The sequence below is a fragment of the Chiroxiphia lanceolata genome, chromosome 21 (assembly GCF_009829145.1).
Source record: "Chiroxiphia lanceolata isolate bChiLan1 chromosome 21, bChiLan1.pri, whole genome shotgun sequence".
Taxonomy (NCBI): Eukaryota; Metazoa; Chordata; class Aves; order Passeriformes; family Pipridae; genus Chiroxiphia; species Chiroxiphia lanceolata.
The window spans coordinates 9923799-9944429 of record NC_045657.1 but is presented as its reverse complement, the minus strand read 5'-3'; the positions used below and the strand labels follow the sequence as shown (position 1 = coordinate 9944429).

General features: G+C 54.2%; 2 protein-coding genes across 7 annotated transcripts in view; both read left to right on the top strand.

Moving 5' to 3' along the window:
• The window catches only part of NSMF (NMDA receptor synaptonuclear signaling and neuronal migration factor), a 51305-nt gene extending 40177 nt beyond the window's left edge, over positions 1-11128 (top strand). For all 6 annotated transcript variants that reach the window (XM_032708394.1, XM_032708391.1, XM_032708393.1 and 3 more), the window contains 4 exons: positions 495-574; positions 2139-2241; positions 2324-2399; positions 4259-11128. In XM_032708394.1, coding sequence (XP_032564285.1) covers positions 495-574; positions 2139-2241; positions 2324-2399; positions 4259-4356 — 357 coding nt within the window. In that variant the 3' untranslated portion in view covers positions 4357-11128. The remainder of the gene's footprint in view (positions 1-494; positions 575-2138; positions 2242-2323; positions 2400-4258) is intronic.
• Positions 11129-15240: 4112 nt separating this feature from the next.
• TPRN (taperin) overlaps positions 15241-20631 on the top strand; it is a 17998-nt gene continuing 12607 nt past the window's right edge. The window contains exon 1 of the mRNA XM_032708673.1: positions 15241-17433. Within this exon, the coding sequence (XP_032564564.1) occupies positions 15241-17433 (2193 nt within the window). The remainder of the gene's footprint in view (positions 17434-20631) is intronic.

The window sequence follows — 20631 nt, the reverse complement described above, 5'->3', positions numbered from 1 at the left end:
CACACTGACCTAGAGATTGTGGCTTTTAATGTTCCTGGTGTTGTGCTCAGTCTGTTTATGCCTTTTGCTGCCCAAGGCCAGTTCCTCTGCAGTGCCATCCCTTTCCTGTTTATCCCTGCTGTGCTCAGCTTCTCCTCTGCCCACCACAGCAGGTCCCCAGTGACAGGGGATGTCCCTTGTCCCCAGATGACACAGACTTTCTTGTCTTCCCTATTACTCTCCAGTGACTCACAATGACGATTTTTGTCTATTATTGTGCCTTTCTAGAGCAAGGTGGGCACAGAACAGTAAAAACTGGAGAATCCAACCCCCCCACACTGCCCATATGTGGATGTGTCCTGAGCTGGTGCCTGCCGTGGAGGGTTCCCAGCGTGGCTGCCCTGCTCCCTTGTGGCAGTTCTGGGAATGGCTGGGCAGGACAGGAAATGCGTCCAGGATTTTTATCCCCGGGGCCTGTGCAAAGAGGTTTCCATGTGTCTGTGTCTCTCTTGCAGGGAGGTCCCGGGCACTTATACCTGTTAAAGAACAAAGTCGCCACTTTCGCCAAAGTGGAGAAGGAGGAAGATCTGATCCTGTGAGTGGCTCTGTTGTGTTTTGGACTTGCATGGAGTTTTCCTGCTGGGTTTGCTCAATGTTTTCAGCACATGGCCAAGCAGGAGAGGTGAAGGGAGCTGGGGTGGGTTATTCAGGGGATGAGGAGGCTGAGAAGGGGCTATCAGCAGGTTGAAGCTCATTCAGGGGGAGGTGCAAAGGTGACAGAGCTGAACTCATCCCTGGGGTGCTGCAGCCCTGGTCACCAGGAGATTTGTGTTTCTTCCTGCTATTTAGTGTCTCTCTGGACTAGACACTATCAAAAGATAAAAGAAAAAAGGTATTTCCTCTCCTAACAAAGGCTGTGCTGACCAAAAACCAGAACATGCCCCTCGAGCCTCTGGTGCTCAGCAGTGGCTGCAGTAGCATTGCTGAGCAGACACCAGTGGCAGAAATCCAGAGTGTTCCCCCACAGCTGTCTCTGGTCAGGGGGAAGTGGAATTTGTCTCTGCAAAGCCTGCTCAAAGTCCAGCCTGTTACTGAGGAGGCTTTTCACTAACATGCCAGCCTGTCAGCTGGGGTTGCTGAGGCAATTTTGCTTCTCCTTGTAGAGTTAAGCTTTGCCTGCTTTGCTGCCTACTCACTTTTGCTGGCTCAGACTTCCTTGGCTAATGGTGCTTGGCTGTGGGGGAGAGGATGTTACACCAACCTGTTCCTACACAACTTTTTGTTGGCGAGAGAACTGAGTATTAAAATCAACATCTGCTCAGCAATCCCGTGCTCTGGCACAAACACTGGCTGTAAAATCTTTGAGCACTTGTGCACATACACAATTCTGAACCCATTCCAGGCATCATAACTGCTCCCAAGCTGATAAATCAGGGATCTTCAGAAAGCTGTGAACACACAGCTGAAAATTTGGAAGCTTGGCAGTGAATGTCTCCATGCAGCTTGTGTGTTCCTTGGGAGGCTGTCCTGAGGAAACCTGAGGCTGCAGGCTGGTTGGAAAACCCATGGAGGAACTGCTGGGCTTTAGAGCCCCCCCAGCTCCAACCCTCTGCCCAGGGTTGTGTTTCACATCCCACCAGGTTCCTGGTCACAGTCACAACACCTAAACTGGGTCTGACTGTGACCAGCACCAACCACAGGCTGACATGGAGCAGCCTGGTCTTGTGTTGCCTCTGTAGCTGTGGAGAACAACAACTTCTCCAGCTGCTCCCTGCTGATTTCCTGCCCTGGAAATGAACCAGTGCACTGAGAACACTGGTGATTAGAAAGGGCAGTTGTTGATAGAAATGGGAGAGAGGAAACTGGAGGGGATGCTTAGTAAAACTGTCACTCTAAGAACACTCCTGGTGGACTTTGCTCCCTTCTCTTCACCTTGGAGCTTCCTTGGCTCAGTGGGCTGCTCCTTTTCTCAGGCACATGACTTGGACCTGCTCCTCAGGCCCTTGCTCTGCCACTGCTCTTCCTTGTCTAAGATCCAATGGCTCTTCCTGAACACCCTTCTGAGTGGTGTGTGCACACATCCTTGGGATAAATCATGCCTATGAGGAGAGACACTTTATATTTTAATTATGTATTCTGTTTTTTCCTGTTTTTTCCAGCTTCTGGAAGAGGTTGAGCCGTCTGATGAGTAAAATCAATCCTGAACCAAATATCATCCACATCATGGGCTGCTATGTTCTTGGAAACCCCAATGGGGAGAAGGTAGGAGCTTCTGGATCAATTCTGAGTCCCCAGGAGTCATCCCTGTTTTCAGCTGCTAACTTTGATATATTTTTCCTTTCAGCTATTTCAGAATCTGAAAAACTTAATGAATCCTTATAGGGTTGCCTTTGAGTCTCCACTTGAACTATCAGCTCAAGGTAATTTATTTTCTTTACAAAGACACACACCCTCCTAAGCAGCCTGCAGGGGGGCATCTTCCTGAAAAAGCAGTTTTGAGCTCCCTTAAGTCCTGCCATGGTCTTTGTTTTACCTGTAACCACCATGTTTTCCTGGGTTTCCCCTCACAGTTCCTCCATGTTCACACTTCATCTGTCCTGTGCCTGAGGCTGCAGAGCCCTGTCCCAGGCCACTGGCAGTGCAAAGTAGGCAGCTTTCCAAGCTGAGTGTAGCAGATCTGTCAATACTAGGACATGAGGAATCTGTGGGAGAAATGCACATGGAGCAGAACCTTTTCTGTAGCCAGGTTCTCCAGGGCTCAGACCACTGGCACTGAAAGAGTTGTGTCATCAACAAGCAACTGGAATATGACCCATCATATTCCTGAGCCATTCTACAGCTCAGTCTCTTGGTTTTTTTTTCCCTTTTCTGCCTGTAGCTCAAGATGTTTCAAGGGGCTACAGGATTTTTCCTGTTCTCTGCTCAGTGTCAGTAATTGGTGAGGTTTTACAAGCAGCAGATTCTGAATTTGCCCTTGTTTTTGTGTTTGCTGCATTCCTTGGCACTTTGTTCTCTTGGCAAATAAAACCACACAGCATCAGGCTGTGGGTGCTTCCTCAGCTGCTCCCAGCTGGCCTCAGCACTGCTGGGTTATTCTTAACTCCCCTCTCCCTCAGGAATGTGCAGGAGTTGAGCACTTCGGTGCTGCACAGAGTTCATGGAATCACAGAGTCCCAGACTGGTTTGTGTTGGAAGGGGCCTTAAAGCTCATCCAGTTCCAAGCCCTGTCATGGGCAGGGACACTTTCTACTAAACCAGATTCTCAGTTCTCTGTGTGTGTCCTGCCAAGGTCTGGGGCAGCTGTACCCGCTGCCTGCAGAGATCCCACGGTGAACATGCTTAGACATGTGTCCAAGAGCAGCTTGCAGGGAGATTCCCAGGTTTGTGGGCAGCTCAGCAGGCAGGCAGTGGGCTCTGTGTGCAGGCAGTGGGCTCTGTGTGCAGGCAGTGGGCTCTGTGTGCAGGCAGTGAGCAGTTGATCTTCCAGGAGGGCTGAAGAACACAGCTGAATTTATCCCCTTGGTCAGTCTGGGACGCAGTAATACTGTACCCTCTTAATCCTTTGCAAAGTCATCTAAAACTAATCTTAATCAGGCCTCACAAGTGAAAATCCCCTCCTTAAGCCCTGTCTGAGTGCAGGGTTGTTTGCCCTTGCATTTTCCAATGCACCCACTGCCTCCTGGGCCCAGCCTTTGCTCTGTGAGTGCCTGTGAGACCCCCCTTTGATCAGAGGGGCTCAGAGCTGGCACTGGTGTGTCCTGTGAGCTCATTGCTGGGAGCAGAGACAGCCCTGCAGCACAGAAGTGGCCTGGTAATTTAAAAAAAAAAAGGGCATATTTTTGTTTGAATTTTCAATGTTAATTATTTTTAGTGTTTCCCACAAGTCTTTACAATGAGTTAACTCTTGGTTTGTAGTTTCTGAAGTCCCTGTGGCTGATCCTCCCCAGCCCCTGGCCCCAGCTCAGCACTCAGAGCAGAGAGGTCAAAGTCTGGAGACAGACTTTGTGCTCAGTTCCTTCCCCCATGGACAAACCCTGCCAGGGGATTACAAGGAGCCATTCATGGTTGAGGAGATCTAAAAAGATGTTTGGTTCTCACGGGCACCTCCGCGTGCCCCGGGGCAGGTGCCCAATGCCAGTGTTCCCCCAGGGAAGTGTCTGGATGGGTTCCTGTGCCCTGCCCACAAAAAAAACCTGCTGGGGTTTTTGTGGTGCTGTGGCCTCTCGCCTGTGTCCCTCGTGCTGCAGGGTGTGACCCCTCTGCTCCATTTCACTTCTAGGTAAGCAAATGATCGAGACTTACTTTGACTTCCGCCTTTACCGCCTCTGGAAGACCCGCCAGCACTCGAAACTATTGGATTACGATGACATTTTATGAGCTGGAGAAGACTTTGCAAGAGGAAGCTCATCACCAGTGTCCAAGAAGTCATGCTTATTGCAGAGAGACTTTTTTATTGGCACAGGGAGCCCTTCAGAGCCCTACGGGAGCAGCAGTGCTAAAGGCAGGGGAGGAGGAGCCCTCGGAAGCGTGTCCAAGGAAAGTCTCCTGGGTCAAGAGAGACTGGAGGGAAAGAAAGGGGGTGACCCTGGCTGGCCCCAGTCCGAGCCCTGGGGTCTCAGGAGGAGCTGTGTGCAACGAGGACAGGATGGAGTTCCTGGCAGAACTGAGCTGTTTTGGGTCAGAATGGGCCAGATTTGATTCCAGGTCCTTTTAAAGACTTTTGAAGCTCAGGTTTTCTTACAAAAAAAAAAAATAAACCCAGTTACCCATGCACTACGATGGAGAAGTCACCAGAGCACAGAGGGAGGAGGGGGTTGTACTGCTGGGACCTTCTGTGCTGAGTATCTCGGAGAGCAAGGACTGCTACACCTACTCCTGCAAGCTTAGAGCAAGACAACCCAGTTTCCATGTGAATATATACTGGGATATAGAATTGAAAACTTCTTTTTTTGTTTTGTTTTGTTTAATAGAAAATAAGTGCAATTTTTATAGCAAAGGGTGGGGGTAAAAATCCCTCCCAATATTTAATTAGTTAAAAAATAACACACCATAACCAATAGATGAGGTATTTCTGGTCTGCTTGAAAATATATTCAGATTGGTAATATATCTTCTGTAGACATATTTAATCACCAGCAAACATGGTTTTAACATAACTTGGCAGACCCTGCATGTCTGCTGCATTGGTTTGGTTCCTTCCTTTCAGAGTAGCTGTGTTGCACTAACTGTACCTGCTCTCACAAATGTATAGTTCTCCTCCAATTAGCCACAACTTTATTACTTTCTATTTTGCTGCTTGCAAAACTATGGGACTTTAGTTTTGCTGAAATACTTTAGGTTAGGAATATGGGGCCTGGCTGGGGAAACCTCTGTCAGGCCCTCTGTGGTATAAAAATGAATTAGAAATTAATAGCCATGGTAATTACCTGTTCATGCCAGTGCTTTGCTGTGTGTTGGGAGATGAGCTCCCTTCCCGACCTGCCACGAGGAGCAGCTGTTGGGACCCCTCTGAGGGGACTGTGCACTGAGGTATTTGGGAGAAATGCTTCTGGAGGAACAGGTTTGGAGCATGAGTTTGAATCTTCCCTGTGTTCACTTGATTGCCAGTTTTTTGTGCATAAAACACCTCTTTTTCCTTGCTGGAAGACCTGTTTCTTGGTCTGAGCTGTTCCCTTCCCTTCCTGAGCAGGACAGAGAAAACCCCAAGCTCTGTCAGACCTGAGAACCCAGGTCTTGATATTTGATGATACATTTTGGAATCTGTTTACTTTTTCTTTGGTCAGGTCAAGGGGTGCTTTTTGTTTTGGGAAGGGCTTTTTTTTCACATTCTACTGTCCTTTCAGAGGATAAATAGTACTTAGAGTCTGTAGGTCACTGGCAATTCTGAGAGGTGACACAAATTACTTCTTTTACAAGCAAAAGAAGTAACAGGGAAGGATTACCTTGTTTTCCTGATTTCCTATTATCTAAAATTAGTTGATTGTGAAGTGAAGGAAAATATATGTATAAATCTTCTTTTAACTACTTACAAAAAGAACTACTTGTTCTGATCTGTAGAGTCCTCCTCCCCCTGTGGTTGTGATTTTGGGGAGCAGGTCCCTGGCTAGAACTGCTGAACCCTTTACATTTATGGCAGTTTTATAGCAAAACTATTTTGAAGAAATAATGTACATACACGTAAGGAGAGGAATAAGTGGAGAGGGATGGTTTAAAGTTGCTGAAAGCCACATACTGAACCAAACAGGTGTGGGCTGTTGCCTCCCCCTGGTTGGGAGCTCTTGGGAGCTGCCCTGACCTTGGGAGCTTTGGGAGCCACATCTCGTCCCTGGACTCAGGTTTGCAGTGAAGGGGAGAACAGGCACCAGTCTGTAGCTTTTGGAAGGAAATGCAAGATGTAAAAAAAAAAAAAAAAAGAACCCCAAATTTATGCCAATTACTATTTAATGTTGTGGCTCCCACCAGCTCTGAGGTGAGAGGTGGGAGCCAGAGGTGCAATGGAAGCACAAAGTCACATTATCTGGAGAAGGAAATGGTTGTGGGAGGATTAAAATGCTGACACAAAACTCTCTCCCTTTCTGACCCTTTCACCTCCTAAATGGAGACAGACAAACTGTTCTTCCTTTCTCTTTCCTAAAGTGAAATCCCAATTCAGTGAACTTGGTAGCATGAATGTAGCATTGTGGAACTATTGAAAATCTTATTTAACCCCAAAAGGGCCCGTTTCTGTATCCACTGGAGTGATTTCTCTGTAGAACTGTTGTATATCCTCACTGACCACTTGTAGAACTTGGGGTGCAAAGTAGAAGGTAGATTGTACAGTGACTCCTGTAGGAAGATGTGTGTTGGAATGGACACTGTGGACTGTTTTCCTGGTGCAGTTTATAGGATAATGAGAACTGATGAATGCATTTCCCTCCAAAGATCTATATTCCTCATAGTTTGTGATGTTTATGACATGAGCATATTATTTCCTTTGTAGCCTTCATTTGCCTAAAGGGAGGAAATACTCTCAGAGCTGTGACTGGAACAGAGTTGTGATGTTTGACATCCTGTGTGGAGCAGCATCGTGTGAATTAACCATTGGTGACAGAGGAAACACATTTCTTGCCCTTTTTCACCGGTTGAGCTTTTCAGGTGGCTACTGGGAAAGGAAGGGGTCAGCAGAGGAAAATAAAAATTGTCATTATTTAAACTTCAGAGGTAAAAATAGAGCCTGGAACTTCCTCAGTGGGACCAGCCTGTAAAGAATGATGAGCTGTGGGTGTGTGCTCGCTGCCAGCGCCCGGCACAGCCCCAGCCAGGACATCTCTGAGGCCCAGCACTGCTTCCTTGTGTGCTCCTGCAGCATCTCCCTGGGGATGCCAGGGCCAGGGCAGTGCCCACAGGCACAGCTCCCTGTGCATCCCCGCGTTATCTCCCCGGGAATGCCAGGGCAGCACCCGTGGGCACAGCTCCATGTGCACTCCTGCAGTGTCTCCCCTGGGATGCCAAGGCCAGGGCACAGCTCCCTGCAGTGCCTGCCTGGGGCAGCTGAGGCTGTGGGGCACACGGGACAATTTGTCATCATTCCACTTCCACCAGCTCCTCCCAGCCCTCAACAGCTCAGCCTGCTCCCGGGGTGTGTCTGAAACCAGTTGTGCTGTCAGTAAATGCTGTGAGCTGTGGCTTGGTCCTGCCCCTGTGCTCTGTCAGGGCATCCACTGCCCTGTCCCTCTGTTACACTCAATCCCTCCCCGAGGAACTGCTGCTGCAGCTCCTGTGTGCTCTGGAATTGCATTTCCCAGGGGCAGGAGAGCCCTGGTTACCCCTGGAGGGAGGCAGATGGACCGGGATGGCTGAATTGGGTGGCAGCCCTGGCTGTTCACCAGCCAAGGGTGGAGGTTTGTGCTGCCCTTGCTGTGAGGCAGAATTGGATGTGACCTCCAGCCCCTTGTGTGGATAGATGGGTTATGGCCTGGGCTGGCAGTGTCACCTCCAGGAGGGGAGAAGGGTGGCAGGAGGGGCATCAGCCTGGCTCACCTGCTGGGAGTAGCCCCACCATGTCCTCTGGTGCCTGCAGGGAAATGTTCACTGAGCTGTAAAGGCCTGGGGGGATCATTGTGTTCTTGGATGTGGCACTTGTCTTGTACAGGGGTTTTCAGAGAGTCTTTACCCTTTTCCTCTTGTTTGGCTGGGAAGGAAAGGGAAGAAGAAAATTCAAGTTACCAGAGGGATATAGGAACAGGTAGAAAACTGAGATAAAGCTTTTTTTACCTCTCTTTGTGCTGCAGCCAACAGCTTCCCTTTGCAGCTGACCTCCAGGCCTGGGGTGGGAAACAGATGAACTCTCAAATAATCCCTTCCTGTGTTGAAAAAACAAACAAACAGAAAAGTCCTTGTAGCTCCAGCAAAACATCTGACTGCAAAAGGCCCCCAGGCAGCTCATCCTGCCCATGTGAGGACTCTGCTGTGTGCATCCCTGGGATCCCACCCTGTCCTGCCTCCGAGTGCCTCTGGAGCCACCTGAGCCATGTCCCACGGCCTGAGGAGGGGCTCTGCTGATCCTCTGCACGGGGGACCCCCAGAAGGAATTTGTTCTTCATTTCTCAGCCTGCACTTGTTGCCTGGAGCTCAGCACAGGGTTCCTGCTCCAGGGGCTTCTGGAGTGCGTGTGTGTTCCTTCCTCACACACAGGCCCTGTCCCTGGTCAGGGGAGCTGCTCCCCTCCATTGCCATGTGCAGTGAGAGGCTGTGACGTGTCCCTGCTGCCCTGGCACCACTCCAGAGCCTGGCACACACCCACCCACAGAGAGCTGCTGCTGTTCCGGGACGTGGCTGCGCTGGTGACCCGTCCCTGGGAGTTCCTGTTCCCAGGCTCTGCTGGCAGGGACTGCAGGGCTGCCTTGGCACCTTCACACAGCACGAGTGGGGTCAGCTGAAAGGATGGAAAGAGCTGATTCTAAACAGCCAGCCTGGCAGGATCTGGAGATGGGAGTGTGCCCTCAATCCAGGCCCCATCCTTGATCCCCCTGGAGGTGGAGGTGCAGGCTTGGTGTAAGTGTAAACATCCAGCCCATCACAACCCAGTTTGAGTCACACCTGTGTGTTATTCGTGTGTTAGTTCAGGATAAGATATGTTACTGTATGAGGAAAAAAGATCCTTCTGGGGGTCTTGGCAGTTGGCACCTGCTGTCAGAACCCTCCATCAGGGGGATGAGCTGGGCTGTGTCATCCTCTGGGGGTCAGGCCCCACTGCCAACACCAGGACAGGGATCTGCAGCTGCAGGTAAAGCTGAGCCTCTCTGTGCCCCTGGTTTGCTGTGCCAGTCCCTGGAGCTGGTGATACAGACAGCCCTTCCTGAGGATGCCAGTACCCTCCTGAGGGATGGGGAGTGGCAATATCATCTTCCACGTCATCTGTAAAGAGCTGTTTGTGATCCTGTGTTTTGTCCCACTGACCACAGCGGATCTGTGGCTTTCTTCATCTTCCATGGAAGTGTTTTTTAATTCTCATTGTGGAAACACAAGCCAAAGGCAACTGGAAACTTCTGTGGGCGAGTCAGCCTGCTAATGGTATCATATATGGGAGCTGAGTGAGCAAATGGGTGGTTTAATGGCCATGAACCTGACTGGGGTCATCGTTACTCCCAGGTGCTCCTGCTGTGTAATTGGCAGAGTTAACAGTAAGATAACCTCTCACTGAGGCAGTGCATGATCTGTGAAAGAGCAGGAACCAGCAGCAGCTTTGGTTCAGAAATAACTTCAGCCCAACCCACTGCCAGTCAGTGTGAGAAATGTAAAGACTGGAAGGAATAAACATTATGGACATTAAATGTAAAGAATCCATCTGAAGAGAAACCACATTGCTGCTTTCCATAGATGTTTGGTAAATATTAAAGAACTAATACAACAAAACATTCTTCACATTATTGTATTGCTTTTGGAGTATCCTTAGAAGTGACATAGGTAAGGACAGATAAGACCCATCACAAGTTGCCCTGTATTCCCAGACTGGGGACAATATCTCAGTTAACTGGGCATTCCAATCTTCCTTCCTTATCTCAGCATCCCAGTGAACTGGTGATTAGTCACAGCAGCAGTGGCCTATAAACCTTTACAGGAGGGGCCTCTCCACCTGCACTGCTGAGCAGAGAGAGAGAGAGAGACCCCCAAGCACCTGATGGAGCCGAGTGTTGGCCCTGTGTCCCCAGGTGTTGGTCCTCTGTCCTGGGGTTGCCCCTCCTGTGCTTCACCCAGTCCATACAGCCACACCCTCGGGCACAGCCCCTGCCCTGTTCCCCCCCCCCGTCCTGGGGGGTGGGTGTGGCCAGGTGTAGTTTTCCTCCCTGGTCACTCAGGGATGTGTTCAGTTGTACCTGGGGACACTGAGCTGTGGGGGCTGTGACAGCCAGGGACTGGGCACTGCCACCATCCCCCTGGTCTCTGGCTCGGGATCAGCTCAGATGCACGTCAGGGGGTTCAAAAAGCTTCAACAGAAAGTGTGGGGTTATGAGATAATTTTTTTCTAATTTGTATTTTTAGTGCTAAATCTCTGTTGCAGCGATATAGTCACAGCTACAAGGTGCTCTTAAGGTGGAGCTGGTGCAGAGCTGGGAATCAAGGACAGGGATCTTTGCCCTGACATTTGAAATGCCCTAAAAACCTGGCACATAAGTGAGACCCCTGAGCACAGATCCTGCTCCCTGTGCCCCTGTGCTGAGACCTGACTGTGCTGGGTCTTCAGGTGGGGATGGCTGAAGGAACCGAGCGAGTTTGGTGTTCCCCACCCCAGGGAACCAGCCTGGAGTTGTACCCAAATGAGCTGAAGGGGCTGTGCTTTTTCTGCTGTGTATTTCCTGTTGTTCTTTAATAACACTATTCCTGGAACTGGGCTGTGATACCAAGCAACAACAACCTGAGCTGTCACAGGGCTGGGAGTCAGTGCCCTTTGGGATCTTTACTGTTTCCCAGCAGAGTTCAGGCGTATTTTCATTTCCAGCTCCTTTACTCAGCTGAAACCCCTCCCTTTGCTTCTGCAGAGCTGTGAGTGAGGGGCATCAGCAGCTTTCTGAAAAGAAAACAAAAGCCTGAGTAGCAGGCTTTGGACATGGGCCTGGTAATGTGGAGAAGGACAGGTTATGTCCAGTAATGCCCCTAAATTCTGAGATGTTTAAGTTGCTTTTGTCCAAATGAGAAAAAAAATGAAGCAACATTACCAAAATAATGAGGGAGAATCCCAAATCACTGAAGTGTGATCGATCAGCTGACAAACCTTGTGAAGATAAAACACTGTTGACTGTGCCTCTGCTCTCAGCTGCGTTCAGAGGGAGCTGACAGCGTCCCACTCCTTTCAGAGACCAAACCCGAGGGCAGGGCAGTGTGGCCGAGTCCATCTGTGCTGCTCCAGCCGGGCTGAGTCTGCACTGCCCACGTGTGTCCGAGCACTCGGGCCCCTCTTTGCCCATCCCATCTCAGTGGGAAGCTGAAGGCACAGCAGGTGCATAAGGAGCTGGAAATGTTGGCCCCAGGAGAGCCCCAGGGTTAGAGAGCTCAACCTGAGACAGACCAGTCTGGGGCCAAAACATGAGAGTTTTGAAAGCAAAGACTGTAAGCTCTGAGGTCTCAATGGGCCTTGGAGCAGCTCCTTGGAAAAGTGAGAAGAAAGTTACCCCAGCACTCTCCCCAGCTTTCAAGGTGGTTCCTGGCTGCTGCTGCCCAGGCAGGAGTCTCTCTGCCACCTCCTCTGCCTCTGTTACCGGGTCCCTCTGAGGCTCTGCTACTTCATGTGTGACAACCAGGCCTCGAGTACATGAATGTTTCTGGGGTTAAAGATGTGATTGAATAAAAACAGATGTGTCTGGGAAAGCAGGTTTTTTTCTCTTGTTCGTTTTTTTGTTGTTGTTGCTGTTGTTCTCTGGCTGAGTTTCTAAACCCAGGAAATGGCACTTGGCAGATGTTGTGTGAGGGAAATGGTGTGTGATGAACCTGTGATGCAGGCACCAGGCACCTCTGAATGGCAGCAGCCAGGGAAATGATGACCAAAGCTCCAGAAGGGGCAAGAGGCCCAGATGCAGCTAAAAGAGAAGTAAAAAATCCTGATGCCATCTGAGGACCACAAATCCAGTGACGGGGATAGTACAGGGATAGCACAGAGAGATTCAGGTTCTGAGAGTATCTAAGGCTTAGTGAGCATGGACTGGGGTGCTAAGGAACTTAGAGTGCATTAGGGATTGTGCCTCTTCCTGGGAGGAAGGCTAATCCCTGAGCACCCTCCTGGACACAGAAACAGAGCCCTGGGGAAATTCACGGGAGGGTAAAGGCCTGGTAATCCCTCTGGGGAAAACAAGAGTGGCTCCAAAATACAGCACATCCCAGGAGGGCAGAAGGCAATGGATTCTGACAAGCCACTTCCTCTCTCACGGGCCTGTTTGACTGAATTGCCAGAGGGAACAGCTCTGGCTTGAACTCCCAGCTGACATTTTCCCCTTATCTCTAATGCTGACAGTCACCTGCGTGTTCATGTTCTGGTAAATGTGGTAACTGCAGCCCCTCAGAGCAGAGGCAAACAGGCTGGACAGCTCTGTCATTTGAGGCATTTTCCTTCAGCCCTGGGATCTCTCAGCCTCCATTCCTCAGTCCTCGCTCCCCATGTGGGGACATTCTCCCAGTGCCACCACCACAGCAGGGTGGGACACGCCATGTGTGTGACATCTCAGCAGTGTGACAGATGACAGAAATCACTTTTAGTGCCTTATCACCCACTGCACAGCCACTGGCCTGGCCACTGCTCTGCCTTTTGGCATCGCTGGTGCCTGGAGTACCCGGTGGCCAGAAAGATAGTCTTTATTCCTTACCCTGGAACCACTGTCCTGGCTGTAAATCAGTGTCATAGGGTACAAAGCCCAACTCCCTGGAGAAGCCCAGCTCCGATGGGTTACTTTTACCTATTGCCTTCCTCCTTCTGCCTTACACAGAGCCAGAGCAGGAGCTGTGCAGGTGGAGTTTTGCTCTGCCCTGGGGTATGAGGTGAAATCACACATCCCCCAGTCCTGCTGGGCCCTGCTCTGTCCCTGTCCCCTCCTCACCTGGCTGTCCCTGGGGCTGTCCCAGCAGACCCCGGCGTTGCCAGCCCCCAGTGCCACGGCTGGTTTGGATGTGCCGTGCCTGCCACGTCCCGTTGCGGCTCCGCAGCCACTCCGGCCGCGCCGGGCTCCGGGAACTCGTGCCTGTGCCCCGCGGTGGCACTCTGCCATCACACCCTCCCAGCCCCGGGCCCTGCCGCCGTCACACCTGGGGTTTGTAATCGAGCGCTCCTTCCTGTGCCAAAACATGAGCGCTGAGCGGGATTCCCGGGAGCCTCTTAGTAACACGGGCGGGCACTGCCCGGGGGTTCCCCGGGGGTGTGAACACAGCGGAGCAGGGGATTAGCTCCAAAGCACCCTCCTGCCAGCCAAGTCTCGCTGCCCAGCCCTTGACGCTGTTTCTCAGCCGAGGAACAGAGCAGTTGACAGAAATGATAGAAGGCTCTCAAATCCTGACTGGCAGGGGAGGAGATGAATAATGGCTGGATTTATTGTTTTGTTCTAAAGGCAGACGGGCACGCAGCGAAACCAGCAGATGTCAGGTTCAATGCCCACAAAGGGAGGCGTTTTCTTTGCGCCAGGTGCAGCAAAACTGTGTGGGATTCATTATTTCAGGATTTATGGGCTTTACACGGGCTCAAAAGCCAACCAGACAAGACCACGAAAGAGAAATCCATTGAGATCTCCGAGCACAAAGGCACATTGTTGGCTCTGGCCGTGCCTGAGCCATGAGTCACCGGAGGCGGGGAAATGTCTCTGCCCGCTTGCCTGGTCTTTATCCTCAGCCCCGGGCAGCAAGGGCTCGGGGCGGGTGGTGCATCAGGGACCTGTCGCTTCGGGGAGCACAGCAGGTCATGTGTGAACCTCACATCACCCGGGTGTTATTTAAGGTGAAAGGCGAAGAGCTGCCTCCTTCTCCTGGGCTCTGCTTCGCAGCAGAGCAGCTCCTCGGGGCACACAGCGCAGCTGGGCACCGCGGCACGTAGGCAGCTTTGGCAATAAAAAAAAAAATCTATTTTTCGTAGTATAATTCCCACGTAGCGTTTGAAGAAGGTGCAATTGCTCTGTTGTGGCTTGGGAGTGCAAAGGCAGGAGCCTTATCAGGAGTACACGGAGCTGCTTCCCGCAAACACACCTGTGTTTTGGGCAGCCCGGCTGCAGTGGGTGCATCACCCCCACCGGGCATGCCGGGGTGCGGCTCCACAGCTCCGAGCCAGGCCAGAACCTCCCCAAATCCTGGCCAAAGATTATTTATGTCACCGTGTGCCTCGTCCCTCGTGCCTCCCGGGGTGAGGATTTCAGCCCCTGCCGCTGTGGGAGGTGTGGGAAGTCCTGCACTGGCCTGTGATCGTTTCCTGATCGCTCAGAATTCCCAAAGACACCTGCAGGTGGCTGATAACGGGCACTGACTGGAAATAACGCCACGGCGGCACTTTTGTACTCAACAAGTGGCTGTTGATGAGTCACAGAATAGCCGGGGTTGGAAGGGACCTCTGGAGATCATCCAGCCCAACTCCCTGCCAAGGCAGGGTCACCCAGAGCAAGTGACACAGGGACACGTCCAGGTGGGTTTGGAATGTCTCCAAGAGAAGGAGACTCTACGACCTCCCTGGGCAGCCTGAAGAACGAAGCCGGTGGGAAAACTGCTTTCCCTGCTCTACTGCCACGTGCCGTGGGAAGTCCCACTTGTCTCCATGGGAGCTCTCCCTAAAGCACTCCTCTGAAGGGATGGGTGGGACGGACACTGCTCTGGCACCCGGGGCTCGTTCCCTGCCCATCACGGCCGCTCCTGCCCAGGCACCTGCCCGGACTATGGCCAAGATCCTACGAGTGACCCCCAAGGGCGATTTTCTCTCCTGTCCTGGGCTGGTGCCCCGCGGGCCAGTCCGGGATGGGGGAAAAGGGCAGATGTGGGTGTTCAGGGTTCTTTGTGTCGGTCACCGTGGCCCGCGTGAGGCCGAGACCCCGCGAGCCGGGGGCTCCGTGCGCGAGGGGAGGGCGGTGCGGGCAGCGGGCCCAGCCGGCCCCCAGCCCCGGGGATGCTCCCCCGGGCGAGTCACACCCCGAGCCGGGGCCGGGCGGGGCGGAGCGCTCAGAGCGGCCGGGATGGGGCAGCCCCCGCCCCGCCCGGCCCGGGGGCGGTGCCGCGGGGCCGGCCCGGCGCGGCGGGGCCCGGCCCGCAGAGCCCCAGCGCCGCCGCCATGAGCAGCGCGGAGCCGCCGCTCGGCGCCGGGCCGCGGGCTCAGCCCGCCTGGCAGCGGGAGATCCTGGAGCGCAAGCGGGCCAAGCTGGCGGGGGCGGGCGGCGAGCCCGAGCCGCCCGCCGGGGAGCGGCTGGTGGTGGCCGAGAGCCTGGGCCCGCTCCGCGAGAACCCCTTCATGCGGCTGGAGAGCGAGCGCCGCCGGCTGCGGCAGGGGCGGCCCGGGCCCGGCGCGGCGGCGCGGCCGCTGCAGCAGCTGCTGGAGCTGTACAGCGCCGTGCCCGGGATCCGCACCATCCGCGCCGACAACATCCTCATCATCGAGTCCCGCACCGACCCCGCCGCCTGCTTCGCCGCGGGGGACGCGCCGCCCGCCCGCCGCCGGGACCCGGCCGGCCCCGACCCGCTGCGGGAGCTGCTGGCCCGGCGCGGGGCCGCGCTCGCCGAGATCCGCGCAGACCAGGTCGTCATCTACGAGACGGGCGAGCCGCCGGAGCCGCCCGAGGCGGCCGAGCCGGGCACCGTCAGCCGCCTCCTGGAGAAGTTCGGGCAGCGCCCGCGGGGCCGCCGCCGCCGCGGGGGGGACGCGCTGAGCGGGACCGGCGCCGGCGGGGCCGCGGCTCCTCCGCAGGTGGGACCGGGCGCTGCCCGGGCCGCGGGGCCCGGCTCCCCCCGCGCCCCCGCGCCCCTCCACAAGGGCCCCGGCTCCCCCCGGGCCCCGGCGCCAAAGGCGGCACCGGCATCCCCGCCCGCGGTCCGCGCCGCCCCGCAGCCGGCGCCCCCCCGGGCTGCCACCCCCCCGGCGGTGCCGGCCGCCCCCCAGCCCGCTGTCCTGCAGCCGGTGTCCCCCCGGGCTGCCACCCCTCAGCCCACGGCCCCGTCCCGGGCTGTCGCCCCCCAGCCGCTGCCGGCTCCCCCGCGGGCTGTCACCCCCGAGCCCGCGGCACCTCCCCGGGCTGTCACCCCCCAGCCCGTGCCCCCCCAGGCAGCCCTGGCTCCCCCCCGGGCTGTCACCCCCCAGCCCGCGACCCCCGCCCGAGCTGTCGCCCCGCAGCCCGCGGTTTCCCCCCGGGCTGTCACCCCCGAGCCCGCGGCCCCCCAGCCCGCCCCGGCTGCCCCCCGGGCCGCAGCCCCCCAGGCGGTTCCCGCCGCCCCCAAGGCTGCAGCCCCCCAGGCCAACTGCTTCCTCCACAAGATCAGCTCCAACTCGTTCACCGTCACCCCCCGGGGGCAGCCCCCCGGCGCCCGCGTCCCCGAGCCCGGAGCTGTCCCCGCGGGCCGCCCCGCGCCGCCCAAGGGGCCGCCAGTGCCATCTGCCAGCCCTTCCCATGCCAGAGCCAACGCCAGGAGGCCAAAGCCAGAGGAGGCCGAGGCGGCCGTGTCGCCCCTGCCCAGTGCCAGTCTGGCCCCCAGTGCCACCGGCGCCACTCAGCCGCTCTCCGCCTCAGCCCCCCGGGCCGGGGGCTCCTTCGAGATCCACCCGGCCCCCAAGCCCGACCTGGCGGCCATCCCAGCCCACGACCTGCAGGCTCAGGCTCTGGCCAAGCTGCGCCTGAATTCACGCAATTCCTTCCTGTTCGTGCCCCGCCGGGAGGGCGGCCCGGCTCGGCCCCCGGCCCACATCGCCCGGCCGGGGCCACCGCCACCGCCCTCGGAGGAGAAGGCAGCGAAGGAGCCCCCGAGGGCTCCCGCCCCGGAGCAGGAGGAGCCCGCCGCTTCCCCGCCGGCTCCTCTGGACCCGCTGGTACCTGTGACTTACATCGATGACATTGTGGAGCCGGACAACGGGGAGGTTTCTCCCAGGGCCGGCTCGACTGCGAGGACGGGGAGCTTGGATCAGCCCGGAGGAGCTGGCCCTGACCTGGAGATGGAATTCTCCTCCGTGCCCCTCTACAGACCCCACTCTGCCCCCCACCAGAGGGGAGGCAGCACCTTCACTGTCGTGCCCAAAAGGAAGCCCGTTGCCTCGGGGCTGCAGACTCTCACTGATGCCAGCGGAAGGCCGCAGCGGGAGGAAGAGGATGAGGAGGAGGAGAGCAAAGGAAGGGGCAAAGCCATGGAGAACGCTGATGGGCCCCAGGTGGGGATACCCCATAAAAAGCGCTACCCCTCGGTGAACGAGATCGAAGTGATCGGGGGGTACCTGTCCCTGGAGAGGTCCTGCATGAGCAAGACGGGCTCCCGCCGCAAGAAGGTAATAACTGCCCGGGACACCTCTGTGCTGAACAGGCAGGCTGGACGTGGCTACTTTTGGCCTGTCTGTCCATGAGGCACCGGGTGGGAAGATGAGAAGTGTGTTTGGGAAGATAGGCTTGATCCTTTTGGGAGCCAGAGGCTGCTCTCGGGGAGGGGGCACTGGGTGCTGTTCCACACAGCAGCTGAGGGTGGGATGTGCCCTGTGATAACTGCAGGGCCTCTCCCACCCCGTCCCCTCTTGGAGATAGGATAACAGAAAGTGAAATATTTCAGATATTTAGGAAATCAGGGTGAGTTGCAAGGTTTGAACAGCTGTGGGCTTTCCCTCCAGCTCTGCTCGCTGTGTCTGCGGGTGCTGGACATGTTGAGCTCCCCGTGGTCACTTGGGCAGCGTGGCATTGGCGTCCTCCCCGCATTAGTGATCTATTGATAGAGGCTCAAGAATTAGGTCTCGATTAGGCAGAAAGAGATCAGCAAGAACTTAACTCCCCTTGATAGGATTATACCACCTGCGTGGTCTGGATGTGCAGCTACAGCTCTGAAGATGCATGAGATGTCGATTGCTCCAAGTGCCTTCGGACTGAATGCCAGATTTTCTCACTGCTTGGGATCTAACTTGGATCCTTGAGAGCCTTACATTGAGAATTAATCTTTGTAGGGCTTGGTGAAACGCAGCTGGATGTGATAAGAGGAGGAGTGGGTGTGTTGTTGGGCTCTGAAAGCAGCACACGGAGGTGACAGATCCTGACTTCTAAGCTGCAACGTGACATGTTTTCCCATAGCAGGAAGAGTTGTTTGACATTCCCGTTACCTAAATCCAGCTAGATGGCTGATGGACTGAATCCACACGGGTGCCTGAGGCGCTGAGCATTATAAGTTGAGGAAATCCTTTGAGCAGGATGCATCTCATTTGAAGGGAGACAGGGAGTGCTGCTTCCCTGGCTTAATGCTGTTAAATTCCTTCCTGAGCACACGCAGCCTGTGTTAATTTGATGGTGACTAATGCAGGGAGCAGGTCTGGACCACGAGCACCTTGAGATCCAGAATAAGCAAATGAGGAGTGATGATTGTTGCTCAGTGCTCCTGAAGTTTTATCTTGTTCTCCTACAGGGGAATGCTTGGTCCGACTGGAGTTGTTCTGTTTAAACACCTGCTGGCTTGAACCCATTCCAGCTGTTTTCTTGGCTCTGCTCAGTTTGGTTTGGGGTGTTAAACAGATTTACACCAAATCAGGTGTGTGCTATAAATGGTGAAAATATCAATACAACGTGTTACAGTTATGGGTGCTTTTAGGATGGAGCAGAAGGTACAGAGGAAACCTTGTGGGACAGCCATGCTTGGGTAAGCCCTGCTCCTGATGCAGCCGGGGAGCTGATTCCTCTGAGCAGGGAGTGCTGTAGGGGCACAAAGAACAGAGCCAAACCAATTCAGTGGTGCACAATGGAAGCTATCCTTAACATTACAAAATGAAGGGAGGGAGATGAGGACAAGGCTGGTGCAGTGACTGAGTTGTTTTTAAGTTGGTCAAACACCAGAACAGGAACCCCAGAGAAGTCGTGGCATCTCCAACCTTGGAGCTGTCTGAAACTTACCTGGGGAAAGCCTTGAGCAACTGGCAGGTCAGACCTGCTTAAGGCAGGAGTTGGGACGAGAGACCTCCAGAGGACCTTTCCTAACCAAAAATATCATGATATTGGTTAAGAGCTGTTCTGTCTGTGTTGGATTTGTGTGACATTGGGCACGTCATGGAGCTTCTCTGCCCATGTTCTTATCAGCTTAATGGCATTAACTGTCCCAGTGTGCTCATGAGGTGCTAAATACTGCAAGGTGCACACACAGCTCTAAACAGCCTTTGGGGGGATGTCCTGCATGAGAACTTGTGTAAACATCTGGGTTTGGAGAGGAGAGATGTGACAGGCAGTTCCTGCTCTGCTTTTTAATATTGCAGAGCTCAGGAGACTGAAACAAATGGGGGACCCTTTGGAAACTAAGATCCAGCTTAAGGAGAAGTAGTAGAGACAGAAGTTTCTGGGTGAAATTAAATGTGGTGATGTAGTGGGAGAAACACTCGTTTTTCTTTCAGTTCCCTTCTTGCTCGGAGTGGCAAGTACAGGGTTTGACTCTGCAGACAGTGTTTAGAAGATGCTGATGCTGGAGCAAATGGAAAGATTTCTGTTTACTCTTGACCTAGAGGATGTTTGTGGCTTTTACTCCGGGTAATAAGGCTGAGAGTTGATGCCTGAAAAGGAAGGAGCTCGTATTAGGATGCATTCCTTGGTTTCTTCCCAAGAGATCGCTGTGTGTCGCCAAGGCAACAGACCAAAAACAAGGGTTTTGTAGCTGTGTAGGGGTTTTCAGAAACTAGATTTTGGCCTGAATTGGGCAGAAGCAGAGGGATGCTGTCATCTGAGAACTCAAACCAAAGTCCCCTTCTCTTTTGGGGTATCAAAATCGAACCTGATGCTGGTTTTAGTGAGCACCTACCTGTGTCTCTTGGGGTGAATGAGCCCACCTTTCCAAACCTTGCCATGGATTTGCTCAAGGAAGCAGTGTTTAGGGAACCTTTGATGACTTGGAAAATGTCAGCGGTTTGCTGGTGCCCAGCAGGGATCTGGGAGAGATAAAAGCCAGGTCTAGCACATGCTGATCCACATGCTGTGGATCAGTGGGTGTCTGTATGTACAGCCAGGGCTCATGATTTATTAGGAGGGAGGGAGGGAGGCAGCCCTGGCAGTTGGACCCTCTGTTCTCTGAGATGCAAATGGTGTTTTGCTTGAAATGTGGGAATTTGGCCTCTCTTTTCAACCCCACGTCTGGCCACTGATTACCTGACTGTAGTAAAGATCCAGCAAAATGGAGCTCAGGAGGTCCATGTCCTCTGGCCCACATCCTGCCTGGCTTTTTGGAGTGGGAGGGTGGCTGGGACAGGCTGGGAGCAGGTTCCAGCACTGCTCTGGGCTGCACAGAGGGAGCTCCAGCCCCTACCCTGGACTGCTGGCAGTCTGCAAGACTTGTAACTTTGCTGTGGCCTGAGGGATTCTGCTGGTGTGCAAGAAATTTCGGGAAAAACAGCTTTATTGCTCCTTCCAGACCTTCAAATATGTGAAGCAGCTGTTAGTTTTGGAGTTGGAGCTGGGTCTTGGTGAGGGGGAGAGAGATGCTGTGTGAGGATAACCATTTCCCAGCTCTCTTGTGC